This window comes from Orycteropus afer, unplaced genomic scaffold (assembly GCF_000298275.1).
Source record: "Orycteropus afer afer isolate SDZICR_OR568_19922 unplaced genomic scaffold, OryAfe1.0 scaffold00264, whole genome shotgun sequence".
Lineage (NCBI taxonomy): Eukaryota > Metazoa > Chordata > Mammalia > Tubulidentata > Orycteropodidae > Orycteropus > Orycteropus afer.
This window is the reverse complement of record NW_006921851.1, coordinates 2,559,374-2,574,670: the sequence shown is the minus strand read 5'-3', so window position 1 is coordinate 2,574,670 and position 15,297 is coordinate 2,559,374. Positions and strand designations below refer to the sequence as shown.

General features: G+C 39.6%; 1 protein-coding gene across 1 annotated transcript in view; it reads right to left on the bottom strand.

Annotated features, from left to right (window-relative positions):
* The window catches only part of GALNT11 (polypeptide N-acetylgalactosaminyltransferase 11), a 76,218-nt gene extending 61,467 nt beyond the window's left edge, over nucleotides 1–14,751 (bottom strand). Inside the window, exons 1-3 of the mRNA XM_007950141.2 lie at nucleotides 14,457–14,751; nucleotides 4,276–4,399; nucleotides 2,777–2,943 (exon numbers count right to left, since the gene is read on the bottom strand). Of these exons, the coding sequence (XP_007948332.1) occupies nucleotides 2,777–2,943; nucleotides 4,276–4,399; nucleotides 14,457–14,751 (586 nt within the window). The remainder of the gene's footprint in view (nucleotides 1–2,776; nucleotides 2,944–4,275; nucleotides 4,400–14,456) is intronic.
* Nucleotides 14,752–15,297: the final 546 nt, after the last annotated feature.

The following is a 15,297-nucleotide window of genomic DNA, read 5'->3' as shown; positions in this document are numbered from 1 at the left end:
ACTCATAGCGACCTCTCCTTGGGTTTCCGAGGCAGTATCACTATGGAAGTAGGATTGTCCAACCTTCCTTCCGAGGAGTGGCTGGTTGGTTTGAACCGCCAGCCTTCTGGTTAAAAGTCAAGTGCCTTAGGCACTATGCTACCAGATTTAGTATAATTTCTAATTTTCACTTACTTTGTCATTTTGTTCTTGAATTTTCTTCCAAAATTCTTCTAAGGTTTTTTCTGTGTTTTCTTTGGTCTGTCTCTCAATCTTGAAGTCACCTAAAGATAATTCTTTTGAATTCCTTATCAGAGTTCCCATGCTGCTTCTTCCTCAGAGATGTGTTCTGGGTCTGTATCCTGCTCCCTTGTTTCTACAACTTTGTCCTGTTTCTTTTTGTGGACTGCGATGGTCTGTTGTCTCCAAGGCATCATGGCATTGTTGTATTTAGATCTCTGTTAACAGTTTGTGAAGAGCATCCAAGGGTGATTCAGGCTTTTCTTGGTAGCTTTTTATTGTTGGCCCATTGGTGGAGAAGGAGGTAGTGGCTCTCGCTCAGTAATTGAAGTTGCAGGAGGTATGGGTGTAGTTGTGTCTTATGGGGACTGTTGTTATCTCCCACTCAATTAGACACAAATTACAACTGAATAACCATCAAAAAACTTTTCAGTTTTGCGGGTCCGGAGTGTCCTTGGGGTTGCTGGAAAGCAGAACGTGTCTCAAGCCCCAGGAATCTGCCAGAGCGCTGTCTATTTAAATATCCAAAATAGTCAAGCCGTGTTTAATCCTTAAAATGGCAGCGTCCTCTGGACCAGCAAACGTCCACAGCTCAGCCCGCCTTTCTCTTCACCTTCTCCATTTATTCCCCAGCCACCATGCACAGTCCTCCTTGCAGTCCCTGGCTAGCAGGACTGATTTTTTTGGTTAATTCTTAGTTCCTACCACCACTCGGGAATGTCCAAGCTGTCTGTGCCATCAGGATTGCTGCCAGACCGCAGCTATGTCTCCTTTTTTTGGTATTTTCATGCTAATTCTTCTGTTAGTTGTGGTTTAGTCCACTTCTATATCCTTCCCTTCCATGCTCAAGGGTCCAGGATCATCTTATGTATCTGTGTTAATTGGTTTCCCTTTTCTTTGTTGAAGAGGGTCTGTGCAGTCTTTCTGCCTAGTCCACCATCTTGCCGGTGAATCTAATCTGTGCTTTTTGCTGGCAACTCCAGACATTGGTTCAACACTTCCTTAATTTAAAAGGTAATGGCTCAAAACATATAGCTACTGTATGGCCCAGCCATTTCACTATAAACGTGGATGAATCTCATGTCATGCTAAGTGAAGGAAACAGATTAAAAAAATAAAAGTACGCACTATATGCTTCCATGTATATAAAATTCTAGAAAATGTAAATTAATCAATACTAAAGTTGATCAGGATTTCCCAGATGAGGGGATGGCTAGTAGAGAAGTAGAGATCACATGAAGGAGGAGCCTGAGGAAATTTAGGGGGCTGATGGATACGTTCTTTACCTTGATTGTGTGATGGTTTCATGGGTATATTCACATGTCAAAACTTACTAAATTGTATGCTTTAAACCTCTGCAGTTCACTGTATGTCAGTTATACCTCAATAAAGCTGTTTGTAAAAAGATTCATCATACACCAATTCAACCATTTCTACAGGTACAATTCAGTGACATTGATTACATTCTTCGAGTTGTGCAACTATTCTCACCCTCCTTTTTGGAGTTGTTCCTTCCCCACTAACATAATCTCATTGATCCCTAAGTTTCCTATCTAATCTTTCTAGTTGCAGTTGTCACTTTGATCCCATATCGATTGTTGTTAAACTAATGCTTAAGGCAGACATTTTTTTTACTAGTTTATTCATTGCCGTTGAGTCAGATCTGAGTCATAATGACCCCTCCTTGGGTTTCCAAGGCAGTATCACTATGGAAGTAGATTACCCAACCTTCCTTCCAAGGAGTAGCTGGTGGGTTTGAACCACTAGCCTTCTGGTTAGCAGTCAAATGCCTTAGGCACTATGCTACCGAAGCTCTAAACTATATTTTGATTTTAAGAAGACTATAGGGAATATTTTTGGTTTAAGTTTTAAAGATTATCTCAGGGCAATAGTTTCAGGGATTCATCCAGCCCCCATGGCCCCTATGGCTCCAGAACATCTGGATTCCATGAGAATTTGAATTTCTGCTATGTATTTCCTCCCTTTTGATTTGCTGTGTATATTCTCAAAAACAACAAAATAAATTTTAAAAGATAATAAAGTATTAGGGAAGGAGTATAGCAGAGTGGGTAAAGCCTGGTCCTGGAGCCAGAGTACTTGGATTTGAATTCTGGTTCCATTCCCTTCCAAGGTGTGTGACCCTGAACACCTAATTTATCCTCTCTGCATCTCAGTCTACTTTCCTTGTATTGCTCATATATGGGCAGCACTCGGACAGTGCCTGGTACATATGAGTACAACATATATATATATATGGGGAGAGAGAGAGAGAGAGAGAGAGAGAGACAGAGTTTTTAAAAAAGGAAAGCCAAGGGAAAAATTTCTAGGACTAAATTTGAGTAGCATAACTTGTAAACAGATTATAAATGTAAGGCAGTTTCTTCAGAATTATAAAATATTCAAAGAATAAGCATTTATTTGTAGTTGCCTCAGGTACAACTGTATGCTTAAGAGTCATCTTTACTATGTATTTGAACAGTTTGCTTTCTGAATGTCTGTCAATACTATTATGAAAGATGAACCTAGATCTAGTATGGTCAGTTACAATGCTCCTTACCAAAATCACTATCATCATCCACCAGAATGATTTCATGAAGAAGGCGTGCTGGAGTCCGATCTATGACACTGTGCACTGTTCGGAGCAGGGCAGAAAACGCTTCATTGTAGAAACAGATAACAATACTAGCAACTGGAAGATCAGTTGGATAAGATTTTTCTTTACATCTGCAAAGATAAATATGAGAAAATTCTGACATTTAAAGAGGTTCAAATGTTTCATATCCAGCCTCTTCCTTTACATTAGGGATAAAATTTTTCTTTTAAAGCATTTAAGTAAACAACATAGTTTCTTATTCAAGTATTTTATATGTTGTTAATAATTTCTCCCTCATATACTTGCCATCCTGCTTATTTTGAAACTTAATTTGTTTTGTGTGTATTATTATTTTTGTAATATTTTTACTGAAATCACTACAGTTTTTAATGCAACACTTGTAGGCTGATGTCCAGCTTATCTCCAATGATGTCTCAAAAGAACAGAAATATAAAACTTTATATTTGAAAATTATAGTTTTTGCAAAATAATAGAACAAGATTTATGTAAACTATGATATATCAAGATTAAGGAAGAAGTGCTATATAAGCAACTTTTTGATAAAAAGATTTAGGTGGCTTTAAACAACAACAAAACCCATTAACAAAATCCAAAACCTGTGCCCTACCTACTTAACAGCCTCTTGCCATTTTCCCACTACTACAGCCAAAGTGAACTACATTTTGGTCACTTAAAAAAACCCCACAGTTTTATGCCGCAGTGTTGTTCAGGTGCTGTTCCATATACATGGAAAAGACTTCCCTGAATCACTGCTCTTCTGTGACACCTTCCCTAACCACTCTGTTTTTTGTGCTCTCATCTGACCAATTCCTATTACAGGTCTTATTCAGGTGATACTGCAATTACTTGTTGACTTACTTGCCTGCCCTGCTAACGTCAGCCTGATGAGCCCAGGGTCTATGTCTTATTGTGTTTCCTTGTAGGGTCTAACACAGGGTCTAGCAAACAGAAGGTGCCCAAGAAACATCTGTCTGTAGAATGACTAAATGAATGACTATAATAAAAGCCTTAGAAGGGAACAAAAAAATAATGGAAAAGAAATAATGAAAATAAGAATGGTGAGATTATGAGAACATTCCTCACTGACTTTCATTACTTTTTTGCCATGGATCCAATAAAAGAAAAATTAAAACAAACATAGGTCAGATTATTTACTTATATGCAATTAGCATCTCTGTCCTCTTTCTTTCATGATTTGAAATTTTAAAGGAGACACAGCAAGCTCTAGAACTTTGTTAGTACAATCTCAGACCAGTAAAATGAGTAGGAAATGAGAAGTATAATGAGAAGGAAATGAGAAGGAAATCAGTCTTATAGTTTCTAGCATGCTGAAGGATGAAGCATAACTGCAAATTACTAATACCACCCTTGGACTTGGTGTGAGTGGTATGAAAGGCAGGGTGTTATTAAAAAGTATGAACAGAAGCTAGTAAGGAACATACGCTGCATTCCTTGTATCTGGCACATCTCTATGGTAGCCCAGGCGGTTACTAATAAGCATATTAAAGGCATGTTTCTGATAGCCTAAGTCTCTCAATTCCTGATCACGTTCATTAAAAATCATACCTGTAAAAGAAAGAAGTTATGGTCAGTGCATTACATCTGCAAAAGATTATTATAATTATTGTTATCATATTATAATCTCAAGAAAATCTTGACTTTATCCTAGTATAACAGACAAAAGTCATGTTTCTTAAGTCGAGATTGTACCCTGAGGCCAGAAGAATTAGATGGTAACCAGCTACGACTGTCAACCATTTGGAAAGGGATCAGTGTAGGAGACCCTGGATAGAGTGGGACAAAACTGTGGAACAAAATTCAAAATCATAAAAAAGACCAGGATTACTGAACTGATAGACACTGGCCTATAGCCCCTAGCCACCCTTTGGCCCAGAACTGAACTCACTCCCATGGTTTCCTGCCAAACAATAGACAGGCATATAAGGTGAACATTTACACCTGGTAGTTACACTCCTTAGTACAATCAACCATGACAGAACAGAAGGGCAGCATTTTCACGGGGAGATAGCTCAGAGGACAGGAATGCATAGCCATAATCTTAAAAATATTACAGTCAAGAAAAGAAATGTACCTGTGACTAAGAAAATAAATAAATAAATGATGATGATTTTTCTATAAAAGAAATAGGCCACAATTACAGGCAAGGTTATGAATGAGCCATCCCCTAACAAAGACTACTTATAAACCTTCCATAACAATGACTTCTATAACCTTGCTGGTTCCAGACTTTAATCAGCCTCATAGTCAAGAAATTCCTCCACACATACAATTGAAACCACTCTAATTTAACATTCCTGTTCTAATATGCTGTTAGAAATCATACCTTTACACACCTTTGCTGCTCTTTCTCATATGAAACCTTTAGCTTTTCCTCAGAGCCACTCCCTTGTAATAGAATTTCCCAAAATCTATTCATGGAAAACTAATTTCACTGGATATTAACAGATGTTAAGAGAAAAAAAATGGATTTCATGGTCAAATAAATTAGGGGACTACTAGATTTTAAAAAGTCAAATAGGATATTTTTTATGGCAGGAGAACTCTGAGCCTTTAATACATTAAATGTTTTGGATATCCAGGTAGAAGGGTCAAGACACAGAATGCACTGTGTCCCCAATTTATCTGACCAGAGAACACTTGACTAGCGCTCACAGATTTACTTTGAGAAACACTACCTCTTAATGTGCTGTTTTGGTTCTCTAAAAACAAAACAAAACCAAACTCACTACTGTGGAATCAGATCCAACTCATAGCGACCCCTCCTTGGGTTTCCAAGGCAGTATCACTATGGAAGTAGATTGGCCAATCTTCCTTCCGAGGAGTGACTGGTGGGTTTGAACCACCAGCCTTCTGGTTAGCAGTTAAATGCCAGACATACCACAAGTGGAAGGCTTAACAAACAGGAATTTACTCTCTTACAGTTTAGGAGGCTAGAAGTACAAATTCAGAGTGCCAGCTCTACGGGCTGAGTGAAGGCCCCTCAACCTTGGGCTTCAGCTCTGCCACTTATTCCAGGCCTACTGGAGCTGGAGAGTCTCTGTAGCATAGTAAATTACATAGTATGGCTTTTCAAGCCATAGCCTTTTGTAAACTCTGTGGTGGAATTTGCTATGAGCAACTGAGTTATCCACCTGGGGTATTTCTGTTGAGAGTGGCAGGAAGCAATCTTCTGGGAAGTTTGTGCTCTCTTAGGTGTATAGGATTCTGATGCTGGGATTGGTTAGTTTGGCCACTCTGATAGGCTTAAAAGGAGCCCTCCTAGAAGCAGAAGGAGTCTTTCTGACTGCTGGCTGAGAGAGACACACGTGCTGAGAGAGAGACGCACTGCTGACAAAAAGGTGTTCTACTGAGAGAGATGGCTGGCTGCTGAGAGACAGCTGGCTAAGAGAGACTGAGCACATTCCTGAACTTGAATTGTAGCCTGCTGCTTCTCTAATGAACCCCTTAATCTGTGAGTTCTGTGTGGCCACTGCAGGGAATTATCGAACCCAGCAGAGAGGTGGTGCGTGCCGCAGGAGGAACAGTTGGTGTCAAGGTTAGTAAGAGGGCTGGAGGGTTGCGGCATGTCTTGCCTCATGGAAACAGGCCTCAGGCTGCTGATGGTGATTCTGTCATCCTCTTGTGTAGTTAGAGGAGGTCAGAAGTTGCTGCCTCCTTGCACCTTTGGCAGTCTCCTAACTCAGACAGCTGCTAGTTACTGAGGCTGACAAAACTAAGTCAGCAGGTAAAATGGTACAGTCCCAAGATTAACAGGTAACATGGCAGGCCACTAGTTCAAGTCCAGGAACAGTCTCAAGATCAGCAAGCAACACTGCAGGCTCCTGGTGACTGAGCCAAATGCAGAATCCATATATGCCCGAAAGCTAGATAATTTTCTCAAAGCTTCTCCTTATATACTAGAAGAAGGCCACACCGCCAAGATAACTACTTAGTTATTCACAGCAGATTCTACCATGCAGGTTGCAGTGTAGTAAATTACTTAGTGTGGCTTTTCTATCCATAAGTCTTTGTAAACTCCAAGGTGGGATTTTCTATGAGCAACTGAGGAGCTATCCACCTGGGTTATTTCTGTTGGGCGTGGCACAATACAATGTTCTGGGAGGTTCCCACTCTTTCTCACGTGCTTAGAGTTCTGATGCTGTGATTGGCTAGTTTGACCACCCTTCCGGGCTCAAAAGGAGGCCTCCTGGAGGCAGAACTCTCTCTGACTGCTGGTGGAGGAAGACATGCTGCCGAAAGAGTCATGCGCCCCTGAAAGAGACACGTGCTGCTGGGAAAGAGACATGCATTGCTGAGTGAGACACCGAGGGACCAGCACTGCTGGGAAAGAGACTGTGAGAGACTCTTGGCTGAGGGACGGTGGGCTGGGAGAGAGACTGAGCGTTCTTCCTGAACTTGAGTTGTAGCCTGGTGCTTCCCTAATAAATCCCATAATCCGTGAGTTCTGTGTGGCCACTGCAGCGAATTATTGAACCCAGGAGAGAGGTGGTGGGTGCTTTGGGAGGAACGGTTGGTGAAAGGGCTGGAGGGAGGCAGCATGTCTGGCCTTGCAGTAATAGGCCTTGGGTTACTGCTGGTAATCCTGTCTTCCTCTTGTGGGATTAGAGGAGGTCAGAACATGTGGCCTCCTTGCCGTTTTTGCAGAGGTGATTACAATATTGTAATTATGAGGAATGACTATATTTCAGCTGCCTAGGACTCAAAACCATGGACCAGCCAAGTTGACATACAACCTTAACTACCATATATGCTTTCTTTCTAGAACTACTTAAGCTGGAGACCATCGATTTTTAAATATGAAAAACAAAGCTCTGTGCAGCATTTTATAGAAAGATGGAAACTCCAGGAAAGCAGAGACTTTGGTTATGTTCAAAGCATTGGAGAAATAAAAACTGCTTGCTATCCAGTACCTAGATATTGCACAAAAATATATTCTCAGTAAATATTCACTGATTCAACAAATACTTAATAAAGGATGACCTGATACTTGCATACTGAAAGATTATCTAATATTGGCTTCTTGATGAAAAATTATTTCATATTAAAACATCCCTTTAGAAATGGAATGTGTGGCTACTTGCTTCCACGAACAACTCCCTCATTTGCCATGAGACCAGAAGAATTGGATGATGTCCAGCCACCATTACAGAACATTTTGATCAAAGATTCTATAGAAGATTAAAAGAGTGAAAATGCAGAACAGAATTTCAAATTCTCATAAAATCCAGATTTTCTAGAGCCATTGAGGCTAGATGAACCCATCAAACTACTGCCTTGAAATAGTCTTTAAACCTTAAGACAAATATATCTCCTGAAGTATTCTTTACAACAAACAATAGTCTAGCTTAACTAGTAAAGACTATCTGCCTTGAGCATTGTGCTCTTTTAAGATCTTTCTGTTTGGAATCAAATTGACAAGAGCAACTCAAAATATCAAAGAGAAAACTTTAGAATAGGAGGGCAAGAATGGCTACACAACTTAAAAGAATGTAATTAATGTCACTGAATTGTACATGTAGAAGTTGTTGAATTGGTGTAAATTCTGCTGCACATATTTCAAAAAATAAACTAAAAAGACTTTTTTTTTTTTTTTTAAAAAGCACACTTTCAGGAAATAACAGGCATCCACCAACATATGAATGGATAAACAAAATATGGTCTATTCATACAATAGAGTATTTATTACTCAGCCACAAAGAGAAATAACATCCTGATACATGGTGTTCTGGTTACCTAGTGAGCAAGAGGCAGAGCTGAAGCTCAAGGTTGAGGGGCTTTCACCCAGCCTCTAGAGCTTGGCACTTTGAACAAGGACTTCTAGCCTCCTGAACTGTAAGAGAAGTTAAGGCCATCCATTTGTGGTATATTCTTGTCAGAGTGGCACTAGGTAACTAGAACAGAATATGGTACCGAGAGAGTGGGGCGCTGCTCTGACAGATACCTAAAATGTGGAAACAGGAGTGGAGTACATCCTTGACCCGAGACCCTGGCAGAGAGACCCCAGCATGTGGCATTAGAGATGGCAGGAGCAGAGCTAAGAGATCAGCATGAGAGACAGCAGGAGCAGAGCCAAGAAAACCAGCATGAGAGATGGCAGCAGAGCCCAGAGACTGGCAGGAGACAGCAACAGCCTTAGCCGCCCATGGAGGAGAAAGCTGGATGCCATTGTGTAGGCTGCTTCCTGATGGAGTGGGTTGTCTTTTGGGCATTAATTGGTAGAAAAGATTGACATGAAGTGGAGTAGCAGGTTGGCCAGCCCACAGCGCAAGAGAGCTGAGAACTTTTGGGGCAGGAAGATTTCTTGCAGAGTGGATTGCCTTTGGCATTAATGGGCAGAAGTGGAGAGACTAAGGAAACAGGAAGCAGAGCTGCCTCAGCCTCAAAAGGAAGGACCATGGCCTTTGGGGGTGGAACCATCACAGCGCTCTAGGTTTCAAAGAGTTAGACCTTCATCAACTTGGTTCTGGAGTGTGGAGCTGCTTGCTCATGTGAGCTAGTGGGATGGAGCCATAGCTGCTGCCCAAGAGTGAGGGGGCAGGGCTACCATGCCCAAGAGGGAGAAGAATGGGACCACCAGGCCAAGGGGGTGAGGTCGCCACTTAGAGGAACTAGGGGACTGGAGTCACCTAGTGAGAGAGATCTGTACAGATGCCACCCAATGAAGATCTTTACAGATACCAAGTTGACAAGGGGTAGAATTGTGGTAGCTAAATTTGTATGTCAACTTGGCTGGTTGAGTGGCTGGGCAGCTGGTGGTAGTTATTCCCCATGATGAGACTGGCAATCAACTACATGGTGGGATCTATCACAAGCAGCTGGGTAGCTACCTTTGGGATGTGGTCTGCTTCCTGTATATAAGGAGAAGCCTTGGGGATAGTCTCTAGCTTATGGCACGCTTGGACCGTGCATGTAGCTGTGTCATTGTTCAGTAGCCTGCCATGCTCTGCTGACCCTGGGACTTAAAATAGACTTGAATTAATGGCCTCCCATGTGGTTTGGTAACATCAGGACTGTGCCTTTTTACTTGTTGATCTTGGGCTTGTTAGCCTCAGCAGCCAGTAGTTGCCTGAGTGAAGAGATGCCTCTAGCTTCAGTGGGCTGGAAGCAGGAAGCAGAGGTGAAACTCAAGGTTGAGGGGCTTTCACCCAGCCCCAAGAGTTTGGCACTTGGAACAAAGACTTCTAGCCTCCCGAACTATAAGAGAATAAACTCCTGTTTGTTAAGGCCATCCCATTTGTGGTATATTCTTGTCAGAGCAGCACTAGGTAACCAGAACACATGGTACAACATGGTTGAACCTTTAGAAGATTATGTTGAGTGAAGTAAGTCAGACATAAACAGGAATTTCATATGATCCCACTTATATGACATATCTAAAATAGGCAAATAAATGCACAGTGGTTATCACTGATAAATTGTGAGTTTTTGCTTAATGGGCACTGGGTTTTATTAAGAAGGATGAAAAAAATAAGGAAACATAATGGTTATGGTTGTACAACATGATGGATGTAATTTAATTTCACTGACTTGTACACATAAAAATTGTACATATATATATACATACCAAAACCAAACTCACTGCTGTCAAGTTGAATCTGACTCATAGAAACCCCTCCTTGGGTTTCTGAGGTGGTATCTCTACTGAAGTAGATTGCCCAACCTTCCTTCCGATGAGTGGCTACTGGGTTTGAACTGCTAGCCTTCTGGTTAGCAGTCAAATGCCTTAGGCACTATGCCACCAGAGCTCCTCCTTATATTTATATATGTAACTTAACTCATTGCTATCCAGTCAGATGCGATGGGCATACACACACACACACACACACTCACACAAGGGGTCGCTATGAGTAGGATCTGACTCGATGGCAGTGAGTGAGATATATATATATATATTTTACCATTAAAGAAACAAAAACAAAATCCCATTAACTTACCTTTCTTCTGCTGCTGCTCAAATAAAATTATAGGCAAATCTCAATTATTTAACATACCAGAATAGTTAGTTAAATTAACTTTGTAATTCTAGATTAAATCAGAAGCTCTATTTCAAAAAATACACTTTTTCACTGGTTCTTTTCCTTGATGCATTAATGATAATGTCTTATTCAGAAACCAGCATACTTTTATGTAAATTCCCTCTAAATTGTTTCCTTTGTATGAGGAATTTAGCTTTAAAAAAAAACGTAAAATTTGCCATTAGTGACATTTAGTACATCCACAACATTGTACAACTACCACCACTACCTAGTTTCAGAACATTTTCATCACCCTAAAAGGAAACCATGTACCTATAAGCAGTTATCACCACTCCTCCCTCCCCTAGTCCCTTGCAACCACTAATCTGCTTTTTGTCTAGACATTTCAAAAAATGGAATCATACATGTGACCTTTCATGTCTGACTTCTTTAGGTTAGCATAATTTTTCAAGGTTCATCCATGTTGTATGGTTAATCTTGAAAACATGAAAACAGCATGGATCAAAACTATATTCGTTTTTAATGGCTAAATAATACCACATTTAATGTATGTATCATGTTTTGTTTACCCAATTATCCGTTGATTGTTTCCACCTTTTGGCTGTTGTGATTAGTGTTGCTATGAATGACTCGACGGCACATAACAACAACAACAACAACAACATGAATATTCATATACAAATTTTTGTATGAACACTTGTTTTCAGCTCTTTTGGGTATATACCCAGGAGCAGAACTGCTGGGTTATATGGTAGCTCTATATTTAACTTTTTGAGGAACTGCTAAACTTTTCCACAGCAGCTGCACCATTTTATATTCTCACCAATAATTTACAAGGGCTCCAATTTCTCCACATCTTCACAACACTTGCTATTTTACTTATCTATTTATTTATTTATTTATTCATACATACATACATCATACATATATACATACACATACTGTAACGTGTAAGGCATTTGACTGCTAACCAGAAGGATGGCGGTTCAAACGTATCAGCCACTCCATGGAAGGAAGACTGGACAATCTGCTTCCATAAAGATTTACCGTCTCAGAAATCCAAATGGGGTCATCATGAGTTGGAATTGACATGATGACAGTGAGTTTGTTTGTTTGTTTGTTTTGGTTGTTATATTCATCATAGTGGGTGTGAAGTGATATCTCAAGTAGCTTTGATTTGACTAATGATGTTGAGCATCTGTCATGTGTTTGTTGGTCATCTGTGTATCCTCTTTGGAGAATGCCTATTCAATTGTTTTGTCAATTTTAAATTCGGTTGTTTGTCTTTTCGTTGTTGAGTTGTAAGAGTTTATGTATTTTGGATACTAGACTTATTAGATATATTATTTGAAAATATATTTTCCCATTCTGTCCATTATCATTTCACTTTCTTGATAGTATTGTCTGATCCCCAAATGCTTCTTATTTTGATGAAATCCAATTTGTCTATTCTTTTTCCTTGTTACTTACATTTTTCATGTCATATCTAAGAAACTACTGTTAAACCCAAGGTCCTGAAAATTTGTCCCTATGTTTTCTTTGAAAAGGATTCTGGTTTTAGTCCTTAAATTTAGGTGTTTGATCATTTTGGGCTAATTTTTGTATCCAGTGTGAGGTGTGGGTCCAACTTCATTCTGCATAAGGCAATCTACTTGTCCCAGTACCATTTGTTGAAAAGACTATTCTTTCCCCCATTACATGGTCTTGACACCCTTATCAAAAATCATTGATCATAGACATATGTATTTATTTCTGGACTCTCAATTCTATTCCATTGATCTATTTGACTATCCTTATACCAGTAACACACTACTTTGAAACATTTTGAAATTGACTGTTTTAACTACTCAAGGTCCCTTATAATTCCACACTAATTTTAGGATCAGCTTTTCTATCTTTGCCAAAAAAAAAAAAAAAGCTGTGGGGATTCTGATAGTGATTACACTGAACTGTAGATCACTCTGAGTAGTATTGCTATCTTTATATTAAGTTTTCCAATTCATGAACCCAGGATGTCTTTCCATTATATTTAGGTCTTTAATTTCTTTCCTGCACTTCCTTTGTTAAATTTACTCCTAAGCATTTTATTCTTTTCGATGCTACTATAAATGGGATTGTCTTCTCAGTTTCATTTTTGGACTGTTCATTGCTAGTGCTCTGCCGACCTTGGGACTTTCAATGGACTTGAATTAATGGCCTGCTGTTTGGTTTGGTAACATTGGGACTGTGCCATTTTATTTGTTGACCTTGGGCTTGTTAGCTTCAGCAGCCAGTAGCTACCTGAGTGAGGAGATGCCTCTAGCTTCAGTGGGCCAGGAGCAAGAGGTAGAGCTGAATGAAGCCCAAGGTTGAGGGGCTTTCACACATCCCCTAGAGTCTGGCAGGCTGCTGAACAATGACACGGCTACACGCAGGGTCCACGTGTGCCATAAGCTAAAGACCATTCCCCAAGGCTTCTGCTTATATACAGGAAGAAGACCACATTCCCTAAGGTAGCTACTCAGCTGCTCCCAGTAGATTTCACCATGGAGTTGATTACCAGCCTCATCATGGGGAATACTATATCCAGCTGCCCAGCCACTCAACCAGGCCCAGCCTATTTGACAAACAAACTGAACTACCACAATCCCTTAAAATAAAATCTGCTAAGTTTTATTACAAGTCTTTAGAATTGTAGTATTAAAAGACATACATAGTAGATTCTTGCTTCCAAATTGGACAGAATATAATTTTGAAAGAAACAAAAAAGTTTTTTATTATGATCAGATTAGATAAGCACCTCTGAGATATATATACATATATTCCGGGAGTTCTGGTAACATAGTGGCTAAGGCACTTGACTGCTAACCAGCCACTCCTTGGAAGGAAGATGGGGTAATCTACTTCCATAGTGATACTGCCTCGGAAACCCCAGGAGGGGTCGCTATGAATTGGGTCTGACTCGACGGCACATAACAACAAACAACAACAACATATATATATTCTGGGAACTCTGGTGGTGTAGTGCCTAAGGCATTTGACTGCTAACCAGAAGGCTGGCGCTTCAAACCCACCAGCCACTTCTCGGACAACCAATCTACTTTTGTAGTGATACTGCCTCAGAAACCCAAGGAGAGGTCACTATGAGTTGGGTCCGACCCCAGTGAGTTTGGTTTTTATATATATTCCAGTGTTTTCATAATTCTTCTAAGTGGAAATCTTATTAGATATAAATAGTTCCAGATAATTTCTAAACCCAACCTCTTGTGTCTGTTTTTATTAAATCTATCTTTAAAATAAGCTACCAGCATTCAAGTCACCTTTCAATCATGTATATTCCTCACGAAATAACCATAGCAATCAAAATTTCTCCCCATTTCTATTTTCATTCCCTCCTCTTCCTTAGACCGTGTTAGTTTTTTCCAATACAAAAATGAAGTTAGAATTGGACAAATTAGAATACAGCTTCACAAAGGTCTGCTAAAATCAAAGAACCTCAGTTCAAAGCCGAAATAAATCAGTGAAGGGGGGAAAAACGACACATTCCTAATCTCCTGAGCAACATATGACTAAAAGTATAATTACGCTTAACCTTCTAATGATTAAATACTTTGAAATGGTTCCTAGTGAAAATCAAACTCACTTACCCAATTCAGGGGAAAATTTCATGTTTCCTTTCTCTGGATCTTCAATATGATTATTTATCACGTCTTCCATCTTGTTTGCTCTGAACTGAGGCTCTAATGCTAGACTTGGACCTCGTGTGAAACGAGGGTAGAATTTTTTGGGAAATGGCCCATGGGGCCCAGACCCCTTGATGGGCACATTCTTAAGTGGCTGAGTCACCTCACTGAAGTTGAAATAAATAAAAAGCAGAGCTGTCCAGGTCACAGATGTGAAAAGGCATCCATAACAGAAATATCGAACTGTGACACTTCCCATTATAGACCTAGCATAGCTGAAAGGTCATTTTCAATTTTCTGAAAAAGAAAGAAAACTCTGTTAGAAAGCACAGTACATTTGTAAATCATCTACCAAATCATATTCACTGTTTTCCAAACCACCAAGTAGCACTTCTCAATTATTTACTTAAGACCCTATGCATGCCACTGACAAAAATTCAAATGTAAGCAAATATTTGGATAGCACTGAATAGAAAAATAAAACTGTTCAAAAATTAAAACCATAGGTAAAAGAGTTAGTGCTCAGAAAACCAATGGCAGCAAAAGAGCTGACGTATCCATTTGCTTCTGTTAATGAATACTTCAACTTTGTGCTGGATTATTTAAACCTGATTTTTTTTTTTCAGGTTTAACTTTTCATGAGGAAAATACAAAAGTTATGTGTATCATGATAGTAAATATGAGGTCCCTTCCAACTCTAAAATCAGAAGATTTTTTTCAAACTCAAGATATTAAAATCTGTTCTTAAAAATAAGCAGCTTTACATAACTTTGATACCAAAACCAGGTAAAGACATCACTCAAAA